The 20,076-nt window shown below is 48.6% G+C and overlaps 1 protein-coding gene across 8 annotated transcripts in view; it reads right to left on the bottom strand.

Moving 5' to 3' along the window:
* Positions 1-1,033: 1,033 nt before the first annotated feature.
* The window catches only part of LOC116957285 (uncharacterized), a 97,527-nt gene continuing 78,484 nt past the window's right edge, over positions 1,034-20,076 (bottom strand). Inside the window, exons 12-16 of one of the 8 annotated variants that reach the window (XM_076055677.1) lie at positions 18,932-19,024; positions 9,435-9,732; positions 7,989-8,878; positions 7,726-7,919; positions 1,034-6,215 (exon numbers count right to left, since the gene is read on the bottom strand). In XM_076055677.1, coding sequence (XP_075911792.1) covers positions 9,500-9,732; positions 18,932-19,024 — 326 coding nt within the window. In that variant the 3' untranslated portion in view covers positions 1,034-6,215; positions 7,726-7,919; positions 7,989-8,878; positions 9,435-9,499. Of the gene's footprint in view, positions 6,216-7,725; positions 8,879-9,434; positions 9,733-18,915; positions 19,025-20,076 lie in introns of those variants that run through there. The other 7 variants (XM_076055681.1, XM_076055679.1, XM_076055682.1 and 4 more) reach the window with 7 other exon arrangements.

The raw sequence follows: 20,076 nt of genomic DNA on the forward strand, positions 1-20,076 counted from the left end.
CTATCAGCAATTGTTACGTCTGCATGTCGCCTCCAGATGGGACAGGCGGGTCAACAAGGAGGCCATTGAGAGTCGCTATCAGGGCCAAATGTCGCCCATCGATGCTTGCAGACTCTCGCTGGACAGCGGCGAAGAGACGCTCCGTTGAGTGAATGCAAGCGACGGGGCCACAGAAGGGGCCGAGTAGACACTTGACGACGTTCTCCTGCGGAAGGGGGCTGGGTAGGAACGTTGGGTTGCTCGGTCGATGGACAGGGTCAGCGGCGGCGGCACCAGCACCAGCACCACGTGGTGGTGGTGCTGGTGCATTCAGCACCAGTGTGGCCGACTGGTGAGGTCGGGCACAAGCCGGCGGTGAGTCGGTGAAACGTTGAGTTTGATAAGGGGGGGCACCACGGGGTGAGCAGCCCCTCCTCAACAAGCCCCGCCCCTCCCCACCCAGCCCCTCCCCTCCCAGCCCCCACCCAGCCCCTCCCACCCCCCAGCCAGCCCCTCCCCACCCAGCCCCTCCCCACCCATTATTTGGATGCACGACGGACGGACTGACACAACAACAACAATAATAATAATCCCCTGTCGGATGCTGCTGCTGCTGCTGGTGGTGGTGATGATGTAACCAGGAGGTTCCTACACAGTTCAAGGACTCAACTGTGATGATACTTGCATACACATAATAGTTTGCCTGTTCACCTTGACTTGAAGCTTTCGTGACCGTAGGAATCCCCGCACGGTAAAGTCGTCCAGTGATTAGGTATGAGATAAAATAAATCACGACGTTTCGCACTCAACACCAAGCGTCCGTCATTAATTGTATTTTTTTTATAACCCTTTAGCTGATATTCTTGGTTCTTTCGGTAAAGTCACGTGTTACATGCAAGGTCGTAATAAAAATAATAAATATTGCTATAAAAAATGAATTTTGAAATAACAATAATAATTGCTTTGCTATGTAAATCAAAATAACAATTTGCTAAACCTTGGCCACAAGATCCGGACTTGTCTTTATATAAATCAACGCGTAGATTTCTGTTGATGTGATTGTGCTCATGGTTGTACTTTTATTAATCCCTAATCTCTGCCACGAACACACGATGCAACAGGAAAATGGTAAAAAAAAGTAAAAAGCAGAGCCAATGTAATACAATAACACTCTTAGACATTGTTGTTAAAAAAATAAATAAAATTTAAAAAGGTCCATCGCACGCGTTCGTGAATTTTTTAATATTTTAGGCAGGAAATTCGTTTTCTTTGGTTCTTTCGGTAAAGTCACCACCACCACGTAGAATGAGAATAAAATAATAAATTGATAAAATAAAATAACACCAATAATATTCTCACGACGTTTCAGCCACAACACAAGCGGCCTTCATCAGGTGAAGGGACGAGACTGTCTGGTAGGACAGCGCTGGAGTGAAAGAGCCACGCTCAGATCGCGACCTTTAAGCTGTGTCAGAAGAAACAAAGCGCCTTGACAAAGGAATTAGCATACAATTTAGCATTAAAATGGCCGAGTGATTAGCTTGTGACTGGTCACAGAAATGGCTATGTTAAAGTTAAATCATACACATCCGCAGAGGCACCCCTTGACAAAGGAATTAGCATAGAATTTAGCATTGAAATAGCTAAGTTAAAGCATACACATCCGCAGAGGCACCCCTTGACAAAGGAATTAGCATAGAATTTAGCATTGAAATAGCTAATTGAAATAGCTAAGTTAAAGCATACACATCCGCAGAGGCACCCCTTGACAAAGGAATTAGCATAGAATTTAGCATTGAAATAGCTAAGGTAAAGCATACACATCCGCAGAGGCACCCCTTGACAAAGGAATTAGCATAGAATTTAGCATTGAAATAGCTGAGTTAAAGCATACACATCCGCAGAGGCACCCCTTGACAAAGGAATTAGCATAGAATTTAGCATTGAAATAGCTAAGTTAAAGCATACACATCCGCAGAGGCACCCCTTGACAAAGGAATTAGCATAGAATTTAGCATTGACATAGCTAGGTTAAAGCATACACATCCGCAGAGGCACCCCTTGACAAAGGAATTAGCATAGAATTTAGCATTGAAATGGCCGAGTGATTAGCTTGTGACTGGTCACAGAAATGGCTATGTTAAAGTTAAAGCATACACATCCGCAGAGGCACCCCTTGACAAAGGAATTAGCGTAGAATTTAGCATTGAAATAGCTGGGGGGGTGTGTGTGTGTGTGGACCCCCTGGAAGATTTAATCCCTAACTCTTTGATTCTATTCGGTAAAGTCACGTAGGTAAAAATAACATAACAAAAAAATCACGACGTTTTCGGCCGCAACACGAGCGGACAGTCCAGTACCTTGACCTGATGAAGGCCGCTTGTGTTGTGGCCGAAACGTCGTGATGATTTTTCTGTTATTTTTTTTACCTACCTACCTTTTATGGGGGATCCTTGCAGACACGAAAAGCTTCAAATTATAGATTTAATCCACCCCCAATGTTGACCCCGTGCCTACGGCCCCGGTCACAGGACAGGTGACACGTTATACTGGCAGGGACGAAGTTGTGAACTGAGCGTACCAGCCTGCAATAGATTAATGTGTCTGTCCGTCCGTTCGTCCGTCCGTCCCCCTTTCAATACTTTAACGAAGTGAAATCTCGTGTGACTGTCATCCTTTATTTAACCACGTGAGTGGCGTCATTGAGAGTCACTCTCTTGTCACCGACATCCTTTGTTTAACCACGTGAGTGACGTCATTGAGAGTCACTCTCTTGTCACCGTCATCCTTTGTTTAACCACGTGAGTGACGTCATTGAGAGTCACTCTCTTGTCACCGACATCCTTTGTTTAACCACGTGAGTGACGTCATTGAGAGTCACTCTCTTGTCACCGGCATCCTTTGTTTAACCACGTGAGTGACGTCATTGAGAGTCACTCTCTTGTCACCGACATCCTTTATTTAACCACGTGAGTGACGTCATTGAGAGTCACTCTCTTGTCACCGACATCCTTTGTTTAACCACGTGAGTGACGTCATTGAGAGTCACTCTCTTGTCACCGGCATCCTTTGTTTAACCACGTGAGTGACGTCATTGAGAGTCACTCTCTTGTCCCCGACATCCTTTGTTTAACCACGTGAGTGACGTCATTGAGAGCCACTCTCTTGTCACCGGCATCCTTTGTTTAACCACGTGACTGACGTCATTGAGAGTCACTCTCTTGTCACCGACATCCTTTATACTGGTAGGAACCAAGTTTCGATTTAAAGCTTTCGTGACTGCAAGGATTCATCTTCTTTGGTTCTTTCGGTAAAGTCACGTAGAATGATAATAAAATAATAAATTGGTAAAATAAAATAACACAATAATATTCTCACGACGTTTCGGCCACAACACAAGCGGCCTTCATCAGGTGAAGGGACGAGACTGTCTGATGAAGGCCGCTTGTGTTGTGGCTGAAACGTCGTGGGAATATTATTGTGTTATTTTATTTTATCAATTTATTATTTTATTATCATTCTACGTGACTTTACCGAAAGAACCAAAGAAGAGGAACCAAGTTGTGAACTGAGTGTACCAGCCTGCAATAGATTAATGTGTCCGTCCGTCTGTCCGTCCGTCCCCTTTCAACACATTAACGAAGTGAAATCTCGTGCTGTTGGGGTGTGTAAAATCAGCAATAGACGGCGCAGAGGCTTGTCCTACCAGCCCACCCTGCAGGGACCTGTTCACGTAGAGCGACCGCAAACGCGGCGGGGAAAGACGCAGCTTTACAATTTATGAGCATAACACCATTTACACAATATGCTGAACGTAACAGATTAAAACGTCAGTTTGAGGCGTAGGCTTTCGCGACCAATATCATCCAAACCTCTTATTATGGAGGTAAAAATGTAAAAAAATAATTAAAGTTAAATATCCAGGACAACAGTAGCCAATTGCCATATTTGAATTCAGCACCTCGAAATCTCCTACACGTATATCAAAGAGAAATGTGTGTGTGTATGTGTGTGTGGATGTGTCTGTTCGGAATGTTTAGCATACTTTCCAACATGGTACAGACTTTGAAATTTGGCACGTGGGTAGCTCCCATAGCGTACACAATGTAACAAGAATAAAAATTTACGTTTTGTATTTTGAGAGGGGGGGGGAGGGGAGAGGGAGGTAAATGGCCATGGGGTGTGTGGCGTTAACCGGCATACAAGACTGGCGAGAAACCATCGATATCTCGCGAACTTTTGTGGCATCGATTAAACGCAAAATAGCGTAACTTTAAATTTATATTTTTGTTTAAACACCGCGCGTTAAGGTTTTTATTTCCATTTGAATCAATGATGGTCAAAGTCTTCTTTTCATTCATCGTTACATTTCTTCAAAACACGTACAAATCATTTGAAGGATAAAGATGAGGGGTTATTGCGTGCAAACTTCACAGGAGGTATACGTTATGTGTTTTTTTTTTGGTTAAGTCCGTAATAAACCGCACATTTCATCTCATGAAGCAGACGATTTCGGAAAAATTGCAGATCATTGTAACACCCCCCCCCCCCCCCGCCTCGACCCCCAGTAATGATGATGGGCATCTGAACATCCTGAACGAGTTTGCCCTGACTCTATCCTCCCCTGATAGCTTTCACTGCTTCCTCAATTCTACTACACGCTGCACTACTATACACTACACTATACACTACACTACTATACACTACACTATACACTACAGTATACACTACACTACTATACACTACACTATACACTACGCTATAGACTACACTACTATACACTACACTACTATACACTACACTACTATACACCATACACTACACTATACACTACACTATACACTACACTATACACTACACTACTATACACTACACTACTATACACTACACTACTATACACACTACACTACTATACACACTACACTACTATACACACTACACTACTATACACACTACACTACTATACACACTACACTACTATACACACTACACTACTATACACACTACACTACTATACACACTACACTACTATACACACTACACTACCATAGACACTACACTACTATACAAACTACACTACTATACACACTACACTACTATACACACTACACTACTATACACATTACACTACTATACACACTACACTACCATACACACTACACTACTAGACACACTACACTACTATACACACTACACTACTATACACACTACACTACTATACACACTACATTACTATACACACTACACTACACTACACACTACACTACTATACACACTACACTACTATACACACTGCACTACTAGACACACTACACTACACACTACACTACTACACACACTACACTACACTACACACTACACTACTACACACACTACACTACACTACACACTACACTACACACTACACTACTACACACACTACACTACACTACTATACACACTACACTACTATACACACTTCACTACTATACACACTACACTACTATACACACTACACTACTATACACACTACACTACACACTACACACTACACTACTATACACACTACACTACTACACACACTACACTACACTACACACTACACTACTATACACTTCACTACTATACACACTACACTACACACTACACTACTACACACACTACACTACTACACACACTACACTACTACACACACTACACTACACACTACACTACTATACACACTACACTACTATACACACTACAATACTATACACACTACACACTACTACACTACTACACTACTACACACACTACACTACTATACACACTACAATACTATACACACTACACTACTACACACACTACACTACTACACTACTATACACACTACACACTACACTACTACACTACACACTACACTACTACACACACTACACTACACTACACACCACACTACACTACACACTACACTACACACTACACTACTATACACACTACACTACTACACACACTACACTACACTACACACTACACTACACACTACACTACAGACTACACTACTATACACACTACACTACTACACACACTACACTACACTACACACTACACTACACACTACACTACTATACACACTACACTACTATACACACTACACTACCATAGACACTACACTACTATACAAACTACACTACTATACACACTACACTACTATACACACTACACTACTATACACATTACACTACTATACACACTACACTACCATACACACTACACTACTAGACACACTACACTACTATACACACTACACTACTATACACACTACACTACTATACACACTACATTACTATACACACTACACTACACTACACACTACACTACTATACACACTACACTACTATACACACTGCACTACTAGACACACTACACTACACACTACACTACTACACACACTACACTACACTACACACTACACTACTACACACACTACACTACACTACACACTACACTACACACTACACTACTACACACACTACACTACACTACTATACACACTACACTACTATACACACTTCACTACTATACACACTACACTACTATACACACTACACTACTATACACACTACACTACACACTACACTACACACTACACTACTATACACACTACACTACTACACACACTACACTACACTACACACTACACTACTATACACTTCACTACTATACACACTACACTACACACTACACTACTACACACACTACACTACTACACACACTACACTACTACACACACTACACTACACACTACACTACTATACACACTACACTACTATACACACTACAATACTATACACACTACACACTACTACACTACTACACACACTACACTACTATACACACTACAATACTATACACACTACACTACTACACACACTACACTACTACACTACTATACACACTACACACTACACTACTACACTACACACTACACTACTACACACACTACACTACACACCACACTACACTACACACTACACACTACACTACTATACACACTACACTACTACACACACACTACACTACACTACACACTACACTACACACTACACTACAGACTACACTACTATACACACTACACTACTACACACACTACACTACACTACACACTACACTACACACTACACTACTATACACACTACACTACTACACACACTACACTACACACTACACTACTACTACACACTACACTACTACACACACTACACTACACTGCTACACACACTACACTACTACACACACTACACTACACACTACACTACTATACACACTACACTACTATACACACTACAATACTATACACACTAAACTACTACACACACTACACTACTACACTACTATACACACTACACACTACACTACTACACTACACACTACACTACTACACACACTACACTACACTACACACCACACTACACTACACACTACACTACTACACTACACACTACACTACACACTACACTACTACACACACTACACTACTACACACACTACACTACTACACACACTACACTACACTACTACACACACTACACTACTACACACACTACACTACACTACACACTACACTACTATACACACTACACTACTATACACACTACGATACTATACACACTACTACACTACTACACACACTACACTACTATACACACTACACTACTACACTACTATACACACTACACTACTACACTACACACTACACTACTACACACACTACACTACACTACACACCACACTACACTACACACTACACTACACACTACACTACTACACACACTACACTACACTACACACCACACTACACACTACACTACACACTACACTACTATACACACTACACTACTACACACACTACACTACACTACACACTACACTACACACTACACTACTATACACACTACACTACTACACACACTACACTACTACTACACACTACACTACTACACACACTACACTACACTACTACACACACTACACTACTACACAGACTACACTACACACTACACTACTATACACACTACACTACTATACACACTACAATACTATACACACTACACTACTACACACACTACTCTACTACACTACTATACACACTACACACTACACTACTACACTACACACTACACTACTACACAGACTACACTACACTACACACCACACTACACTACACACTACACTACTACACTACACACTACACTACACACTACACTACTACACACACTACACTACTACACACACTACACTACTACACACACTACACTACTACACACACTACACTACACTGCACACTACACTACTATACACACTACACTACTATACACACTACAATACTATACACACTACACACTACTACACTACTACACACACTACACTACTATACACACTACAATACTATACACACTACACTACTACACACACTACACTACTACACTACTATACACACTACACTACTACACTACACACTACACTACTACACACACTACACTACACTACACACCACACTACACTACACACTACACTACACACTACACTACTATACACACTACACTACTACACACACTACACTACACTACACACCACACTACACTACACACTACACTACACACTACACTACTATACACACTACACTACTACACACACTACACTACACTAAACACTACACTACACACTACACTACTATACACACTACACTACTACACACACTACACTACACACTACACTACTACTACACACTACACTACTACACACACTACACTACACTACTACACACACTACACTACTACACACACTACACTACACACTACACTACTATACACACTACACTACTATACACACTACAATACTATACACACTACACTACTACACACACTACACTACTACACTACTATACACACTACACACTACACTACTACACTACACACTACACTACTACACACACTACACTACACTACACACCACACTACACTACACACTACACTACTACACTACACACTACACTACACACTACACTACTATACACACTACACACACTACACTACACACTACACTACTATACACACTACACTACTATACACACTACACTACACACTACACTACACTACACACTACACTATACACTACACTATACACTACACTACTATACTCTACACTATACACTACACTACTATACACACTACACTACTATACACACTACACTACACACTACACTATACACTACACTATACACTACACACTACATTACACACTACACTATACACTACACTACTATACTCTACACTATACACTACACTACTATACACACTACACTACTACACACCACACTACACTACTACACACACTACACTACACACTACACTACACTACACACTACACTACTACACACACTACACTACACACTACACACCACACTACACTACACACTACACTACACACTACACTACTACACTACACCACACACCGACACACGTGCACACCGGCTGAGCTCGAGGCAGTGGAGGGGGGTCTCTCAGACGCTCGACTCGACCGCATCGCCGAGGTCGCCCCCGTTCGGCCGCCGTGTCGCCCTCCCCGTTGGCCGTACTTCTATGCTCCCCGGCGAGCCTCCGCCGTGAGCGGCGCCGACCGTGGCGTGGCTGACGTGAGTCGCTTTGTCTCCGCGTGGTGAAGGGTCGTGGTGGTCGTGGTGGTCGTGGTCGTGGTGGTCGTGGTGGTGGTGGTGGCGCTTTGCCGGAGACTCGACTGAGCACAGAGGGCGCGCGCGGACACATCAACGACACAACCACAGAACCACAACCACACATCAACGACACAACCACAGAACCACAACCACACAACAAACACACAACTACCACACAACTACACAACCACAACCACACAACAACCACAACTACCACAACTACACAACAACCACAACTACGACACAACCACACAACAACCACAACAACCACAACCACACAACTACGACACAACCAGAACTACGACACACAACGACACAACAACCACAACTACAACATAACCACACAACAACCACAACCACACAACAACCACAACAACCACAACCACACAACTACGACACAACCAGAACTACGACACACAACGACACAACTACCACAACTACACAACCACACCCATACAACAACCACAACTACAACACAACCACAAAACAACCACACAACAACCACAACCACACAACAACCACAACTACCACAACTATACAACCACAACCACAAAACAACCACAACTACGACACAACGACACAACTACAACTACGACACAACCTCACAACCACAACCACACAACAACCACAACTATCACACAACTACACAACCACAACCACACAACAACCACAACTACCACAACCACACAACAACCACAACTACCACAACCACACAACAACCACAACAACCACAACTACCACAACTACATAACCACAACCACACAACTACCACAACTACCACAACTATACAACCACAACCACACAACAACCACAACTACGACACAACCACACAACAACCACAACTACCACAACCACACAACCACAACCACACAACAACCACAACAACCACAACTACCACAACCACACAACTACCACAACTACCACAACTACACAACCACAACCACACAACTACCACAACTACCACAACTATACAACCACAACCACACAACAACCACAACTACGACACAACCACACAACAACCACAACTACCACAACCACACAACCACAACCACACAACAACCACAACAACCACAACTACCACAACCACACAACTACCACAACTACCACAACTATACAACCACAACCACACAACTACCACAACTACCACAACTACACAACAACCACAACTACCACAACTACCACAACCACAACCACACAACAACCACAACTACCACAACTACACAACCACACAACAACCACAACTACCACAACCACAACCACACAACTACCACAACTACAACACAACCACAAAACAACCACAACTACGACACAACGACACAACAGCCACACACTCTCAATAGAGACCCAGACCTATACAGATCCACACGGAGACTCACAGAGACCCCCACACACTCGTAGAGACCCAGACCCACACAGAGACCCACACAGAGACACACACAGAGACACACACAGAGACCCACACAGAGACCCCCACACACTCATAGAGACCCAGACCTACACAGAGACTCACACAGAGACCCACACACACTCATAGAGACCCAGATCCATATAGATCCACACAGAGACCCACACACACTCATAGAGAACCAGACCCACACAGACCCACACAGAGACCCACACAGAGACCCACACACTCGCATAGACAACCAGACCCACACGGAGACTCACAGAGACCCACACACTCTCATAGAGACCCAGACCCATACAGACCCACACAGAGACCCACACAGAGACCCACACACACTCATAGAGACCCAGACCCACACAGAGACCCACACAGAGACCCACTCAGAGACCCACGTTTGTCAGAACTCACAGAGACCCACACAGAGACCCACACAGAGACCCACACAGACACACAAAGACCCACAAAGAGACCCACACAGAGACCCACACAGAGACTCACACAGAGATCCACACAGACTCATAGAGACACAGACCCACACAGACCCACATAGACCCACACAGAGACCCACACAGAGACCCACGTTTGTCAGAACTCACAGAGACCCACACAGAGACCCACACAGACACACAGAGACCCACAAAGAGACCCACACAGAGACCCACACAGACACACAGAGACCCACACAGAGACCCACAAAGAGACCCACACAGAGACCCACACAGAGACCCACGTTTGTCAGAACTCACAGAGACCCACACAGAGACCCACACAGACACACAGAGACCCACAAAGAGATCCACAAAGAGACCCACACAGAGACCCACACAGAGACCCACACAGACACACAGAGACCCACACAGAGACCCACAAAGAGACCCACACAGAGACACACACAGAGACCCACGTTTGTCAGAACTCACAGAGACCCACACAGAGACCCACACAGAGACCCAAACAGAGACCCACACAGAGACCCACACAGAGACCCACACAGACACACAGAGACCCACACAGAGACCCACACAGAGACCCACACAGCGACCCACACAGAGACCCACAAAGAGACCCACACAGAGAACCACACAGACACACACAGAGACCCACACAGAGACCCACACAGACACACAGAGACCCAAACAGAGACCCACAAAGAGACCCACACAGAGACCCACACAGAGACCCACACAGAGACCCACACAGAGACCCACACAGAGACCCACACAGAGACCCACACAGAGACCCACACAGAGGCCCACACAGAGATCCACACAGAGACCCACGTTTGTCAGAACTCACAGAGACCCACACAGAGACCCACACAGACACACACAGAGACCCACACAGACACACACAGAGACCCACACAGAGACCCACAAAGAGACCCACACAGAGACCCACACAGAGACCCACGTTTGTCAGAACTCACAGAGGCCCACACAGAGACCCACACAGAGACCCACACAGAGGCCCACACAGAGACCCACACAGACACACAGAGACCCACACAGAGACACCCACAGAGACCCACACAGAGACCCACACAGGGACCCACACAGAGACCCACAAAGAGACCCACACAGAGACCCACACAGAGACCCACACAGACACCCACACAGAGACCCACACAGAGACCCACACAGAGACCCACACAGAGACCCACACAGAGACACACACTCATAGAGACACAGACCCACACAGAGACCCACACAGAGACCCACACAGAGACCCACACAGAGACCCACACAGAGACCCACACACTCTCATAGACAACCAGACCCATACAGACCCACACAGAGACCCACACAGAGACCCACACAGAGACCCACACAGAGACCCACACAGACACACACAGAGACCCACACAGAGACCCACACAGAGACCCACACAGAGACCCACACAGAGACCCACACAGAGACCCACACAGAGACCCACACAGAGACCCACACAGATACCCACACAGAGACCCACACAGAGGCCCACACAGAGACACACACAGAGACACACACTCATAGAGACCCAGACCCACACAGAGACACACACAGAGACCCACACAGAGACAAACACTCATAGAGACCCAGACCCACAGAGAGACCCACACATAGACCCACACAGAGACCCACACAGAGACCCACACAGAGACCCACACAGAGACCCACACAGAGACCCACACAGAGACCCACACACTCTCATATACAACCAGACCCACACGGAGACCCACAGAGACCCACACACGCAATCATAGAGACCCAGACCCATACAGACCCACACAGAGACCCACACAGAGACCCACACAGACACACACAGAGACCCACACAGAGACCCACACAGAGACACACACAGAGACCCCCACATAGAGACCCACACAGAGACCCACACAGACCCACATAAACCCACACAGAGACCCACACAGAGACCCACACAGAGGCCCACACAGAGACCCACACAGAGACCCACACAGAGACCCACACAGAGACCCACACAGAGCCCCACACAGAGACCCACACAGAGACCCACACAGAGACCCACACAGAGACCCACACAGAGTCCCACACAGAGACCCACACAGAGGCCCACACAGAGACCCACACAGAGACCCACACAGAGACCCACACAGAGACCCACACAGAGACCCACACAGATACCCACACAGAGACCCACACAGAGGCCCACACAGAGACACACACAGAGACACACACTCATAGAGACCCAGACCCACACAGAGACACACACAGAGACCCACACAGAGACACACACTCATAGAGACCCAGACCCACAGAGAGACCCACACATAGACCCACACAGAGACCCACACAGAGACCCACAAAGAGACCCACACAGAGACCCACACAGAGACCCACACAGAGACCCACACAGAGGCCCACACAGAGACACACACAGAGACCCACACAGAGACACATTCTCCTAGAGACCCAGACCCACACAGAGACCCACACAGAGACCCACACAGAGACCCACACAGAGACCCACACATAGACCCACACAGAGACCCACACAGAGACCCACACAGAGACCCACACAGAGACCCACACAGACACACAGAGACCCACACAGAGACCCACACAGACACACAGAGACCCACACAGAGACCCACACAGACACACAGAGACCCACACAGAGACCCACACAGACACACAGAGACCCACACAGAGACCCACACAGAGACCCACACAGAGACACACACAGAGACCCACACAGAGACCCACACAGAGACCCACATAGAGACCCACACAGAGACCCACACAGAGACCCACACAGAGACCCACACAGAGACCCACACAGAAACCCACACAGAGACCCACACAGAGACCCACACAGAGACCCACACAGAGACCCACACAGATACCCACACAGAGACACACACAGAGACCCACACAGAGACCCACACAGAGACCCACACAGAGACCCACACAGAGACCCACATAGAGACCCACACAGAGACCCACACAGAGACCCACACAGAGACCCACACAGAGACCCACACAGAGACCCACACAGAGACCCACACAGATACCCACACAGAGACACACACAGATACCCACACAGAGACCCACACAGAGACCCACAAAGAGACCCACACAAAGACCCACACCGAGACCCACACAGAACCCACACAGAGACCCACACAGAGACCCACACAGAGACCCACACAGAGACCCACACAGAGGCCCACACAGAGACCCACACAGAGACACCCACAGAGACCCACACAGAGACCCACACAGGGACCCACACAGAGACCCACAAAGAGACCCACACAGAGACCCACACAGAGACCCACACAGACACCCACACAGAGACCCACACAGAGACCCACACAGAGACCCACACAGAGACACACACTCATAGAGACACAGACCCACACAGAGACCCACACAGAGACCCACACAGAGACCCACACAGAGACCCACACAGAGACCCACACACTCTCATAGACAACCAGACCCATACAGACCCACACAGAGACCCACACAGAGACCCACACAGAGACCCACACAGAGACCCACACAGACACACACAGAGACCCACACAGAGACCCACACAGAGACCCACACAGAGACCCACACAGAGACCCACACAGAGACCCACACAGAGACCCACACAGAGACCCACACAGATACCCACACAGAGACCCACACAGAGGCCCACACAGAGACACACACAGAGACACACACTCATAGAGACCCAGACCCACACAGAGACACACACAGAGACCCACACAGAGACAAACACTCATAGAGACCCAGACCCACAGAGAGACCCACACATAGACCCACACAGAGACCCACACAGAGACCCACACAGAGACCCACACAGAGACCCACACAGAGACCCACACAGAGACCCACACACTCTCATATACAACCAGACCCACACGGAGACCCACAGAGACCCACACACGCAATCATAGAGACCCAGACCCATACAGACCCACACAGAGACCCACACAGAGACCCACACAGAGACACACACAGAGACCCCCACATAGAGACCCACACAGAGACCCACACAGACCCACATAAACCCACACAGAGACCCACACAGAGACCCACACAGAGGCCCACACAGAGACCCACACAGAGACCCACACAGAGACCCACACAGAGACCCACACAGAGCCCCACACAGAGACCCACACAGAGACCCACACAGAGACCCACACAGAGACCCACACAGAGTCCCACACAGAGACCCACACAGAGGCCCACACAGAGACCCACACAGAGACCCACACAGAGACCCACACAGAGACCCACACAGAGACCCACACAGAGACCCACACAGATACCCACACAGAGACCCACACAGAGGCCCACACAGAGACACACACAGAGACACACACTCATAGAGACCCAGACCCACACAGAGACACACACAGAGACCCACACAGAGACACACACTCATAGAGACCCAGACCCACAGAGAGACCCACACATAGACCCACACAGAGACCCACACAGAGACCCACAAAGAGACCCACACAGAGACCCACACAGAGACCCACACAGAGACCCACACAGAGGCCCACACAGAGACACACACAGAGACCCACACAGAGACACATTCTCCTAGAGACCCAGACCCACACAGAGACCCACACAGAGACCCACACAGAGACCCACACAGAGACCCACACATAGACCCACACAGAGACCCACACAGAGACCCACACAGAGACCCACACAGAGACCCACACAGACACACAGAGACCCACACAGAGACCCACACAGACACACAGAGACCCACACAGAGACCCACACAGAGACCCACACAGAGACCCACACAGACACACAGAGACCCACACAGAGACCCACACAGACACACAGAGACCCACACAGAGACCCACACAGAGACACACACAGAGACCCACACAGAGACCCACACAGAGACCCACATAGAGACCCACACAGAGACCCACACAGAGACCCACACAGAGACCCACACAGAGACCCACACAGAAACCCACACAGAGACCCACACAGAGACCCACACAGAGACCCACACAGAGACCCACACAGATACCCACACAGAGACACACACAGAGACCCACACAGAGACCCACACAGAGACCCACACAGAGACCCACACAGAGACCCACATAGAGACCCACACAGAGACCCACACAGAGACCCACACAGAGACCCACACAGAGACCCACACAGATACCCACACAGAGACACACACAGATACCCACACAGAGACCCACACAGAGACCCACAAAGAGACCCACACAGAGACCCACACCGAGACCCACACAGAGACCCACACAGAGACCCACACAGAGACCCACACAGAGACCCACACAGAGGCCCACACAGAGACCCACACAGAGACCCACACAGAGACCCACACAGAGACCCACACAGAGACACACACAGAGACCCACACAGATACCCACACAGAGACCCACACAGATACCCACACAGAGACCCACACAGAGACCCACACAGAGACCCACATAGACACACAGAGACCCACACAGAGGCCCACACAGAGACCCACACAGAGACCCACACAGAGACCCACACAGAGACCCACAAAGAGACCCACACAGAGACCCACACAGAGACCCACAAAGAGACCCACACAGAGACCCACACAGAGACCCACACAGAGACCCACACAGAGGCCCAAACAGAGACACACACAGAGACCCACACAGAGACACATTCTCCTAGAGACCCAGACCCACACAGAGACCCACACAGAGACCCACACAGAGACCCACACAGAGACCCACACATAGACCCACACAGAGACCCACACAGAGACCCACACAGAGACCCACACAGAGACCCACACAGACACACAGAGACCCACACAGAGACCCACACAGACACACAGAGACCCACACAGAGACCCACACAGAGACCCACACAGAGACCCACACAGACACACAGAGACCCACACAGAGACCCACACAGACACACAGAGACCCACACAGAGACCCACACAGAGACCCACACAGAGACACACACAGCGACCCACACAGAGACCCACACAGAGACCCACAAAGAGACCCACACAGAGACCCACACCGAGACCCACACAGAGACCCACACAGAGACCCACACAGAGACCCACACAGAGACCCACACAGAGACCCACACAGAGGCCCACACAGAGACCCACACAGAGACCCACACAGAGACCCACACAGAGACCCACACAGAGACCCACACAGAGACCCACACAGAGACACACACACAGACACACACAGATACCCACACAGAGACCCACACAGAGACACACACAGAGACCCACACAGAGACCCACACAGAGACCCACACAGAGACCCACACAGAGACACACACAGAGACCCACACAGATACCCACACAGAGACCCACACAGAGACCCACACAGAGACCCACATAGACACACAGAGACCCACACAGAGGCCCACACAGAGACCCACACAGAGACCCACACAGAGACCCACACAGAGACCCACACAGAGACCCACACAGAGACACACACAGAGACCCACACATAGACCCACACAGACACACAGAGACCCACACAGAGACCCACACAGAGACCCACACAGAGACCCACACAGAGACCCACACAGAGACCCACACAGAGACCCACACAGAGACCCACACAGAGACCCACACAGAGACCCACACATAGACCCACACAGAGACCCACACAGAGACCCACACAGAGACCCACACAGAGGCCCACACAGAGACCCACACAGAGACCCACACAGAGACCCACACAGAGACACACACAGAGACACACACAGAGACCCACACAGACTCATAAAGACACAGACCCACACAGACCCACATAGACCCACACAGAGACCCACATAGACCCAAACTCATCGAGACCCATACCCACACAGAGGCCCACACAGAGACCCACACAGAGACCCACACATAGGCCCACACAGAGACCCACACAGAGACCCACACAGACACACAGAGACCCACACAGAGACCCACACAGAGACCCACAAAGAGACCCACACAGAGACCCACACAGAGACCCACACAGAGACCCACAGAGAGACCCACACAGAGACCCACACAGAGACCCGCACAGAGACCCACAAAGAGACCCACACAGAGACCCACACAGAGACCCACATAGACACAAAGAGACCCACACAGCGACCCACACAGACACACAGAGACCCACAAAGAGACCCACAAAGAGACCCACACAGAGACCCACACAGAGGCCCACACAGAGACCCGCACAGAGACCCACACAGAGACCCACACAGAGACCCACACAGAGACCCACACAGAGACCCACACAGAGACCCACACAGAGACACACACAGAGACACACACAGAGACCCACGTTTGTCAGAACTCACGCGCTGTGCCTGCCGCTGCTGCCGCTGGCTTCGGGCCGTCCCTGTTCACCACCGCGTAGGTGAGAGGCTCTTGAAGGCTCTCGTAGTCGCACGCTGGGGAATTAATCACGAAATGTTTTTACTTTGGCAGGTGTGAGCACCCCCCTCTGAGCTACTATACATAGAGACCCACATAGACACCCCCATGTTCATAGAGACCCACGAAAACCCACATTCATAAAGACCCAGACCCACACAGACCCACACAGACCCACACAGACCCACATAGTCCCAGAAAGACCCACACTCAAAGAGACCCACAGAGACCCACACACACTCATAGACACCCAGACCCATACAGACCCACACAGAGACTCACACAGAGACCCACACACTCATAGAGACCCAGACCCACACAGAGACTCACACAGAGACCCACACACTCATAGAGACCCAGACCCACACAGAGACCCACACACTCATAGAGACCCAGACCCACACAGAGACTCACACAGAGACCCACACACTCATAGAGACCCAGACCCACACAGAGACCCACACACTCATAGAGACCCAGACCCACACAGAGACTCACACAGAGACCCACACACTCATAGAGACCCAGACCCACACAGAGACTCACACAGAGACCCACACACTCATAGAGACCCAGACCCACACAGACCCACACAGACCCACATAGTCCCAGAAAGACCCACACTCAAGAGAGACCCACAGAGACCCACACACACTCATAGACACCCAGACCCATACAGACCCACACAGAAACTCACACAGAGACCCACACACTCATAGAGACCCAGACCCACACAGAGACTCACACAGAGACCCACACACTCATAGAGACCCAGACCCACACAGAGACCCACACACTCATAGAGACCCAGACCCACACAGAGACTCACACAGAGACCCACACACTCATAGAGACCCAGACCCACACAGAGACTCACACAGAGACCCACACACTCATAGAGACCCAGACCCACACAGACCCACACAGACCCACATCGTCCCAGAAAAACCCACACTCAAAGAGACCCACAGAGACCCACACACACTCATAGACACCCAGACCCATACAGACCCACACAGAAACTCACACAGAGACCCACACACTCATAGAGACCCAGACCCACACAGAG

The sequence above is a fragment of the Petromyzon marinus genome, chromosome 72 (genome assembly GCF_048934315.1).
Source record: "Petromyzon marinus isolate PM22_M1 ecotype Great Lakes invasive population chromosome 72, UKy_Petmar_22M1.pri1.0, whole genome shotgun sequence".
In the NCBI taxonomy this organism is placed as follows: Eukaryota; Metazoa; Chordata; class Hyperoartia; order Petromyzontiformes; family Petromyzontidae; genus Petromyzon; species Petromyzon marinus.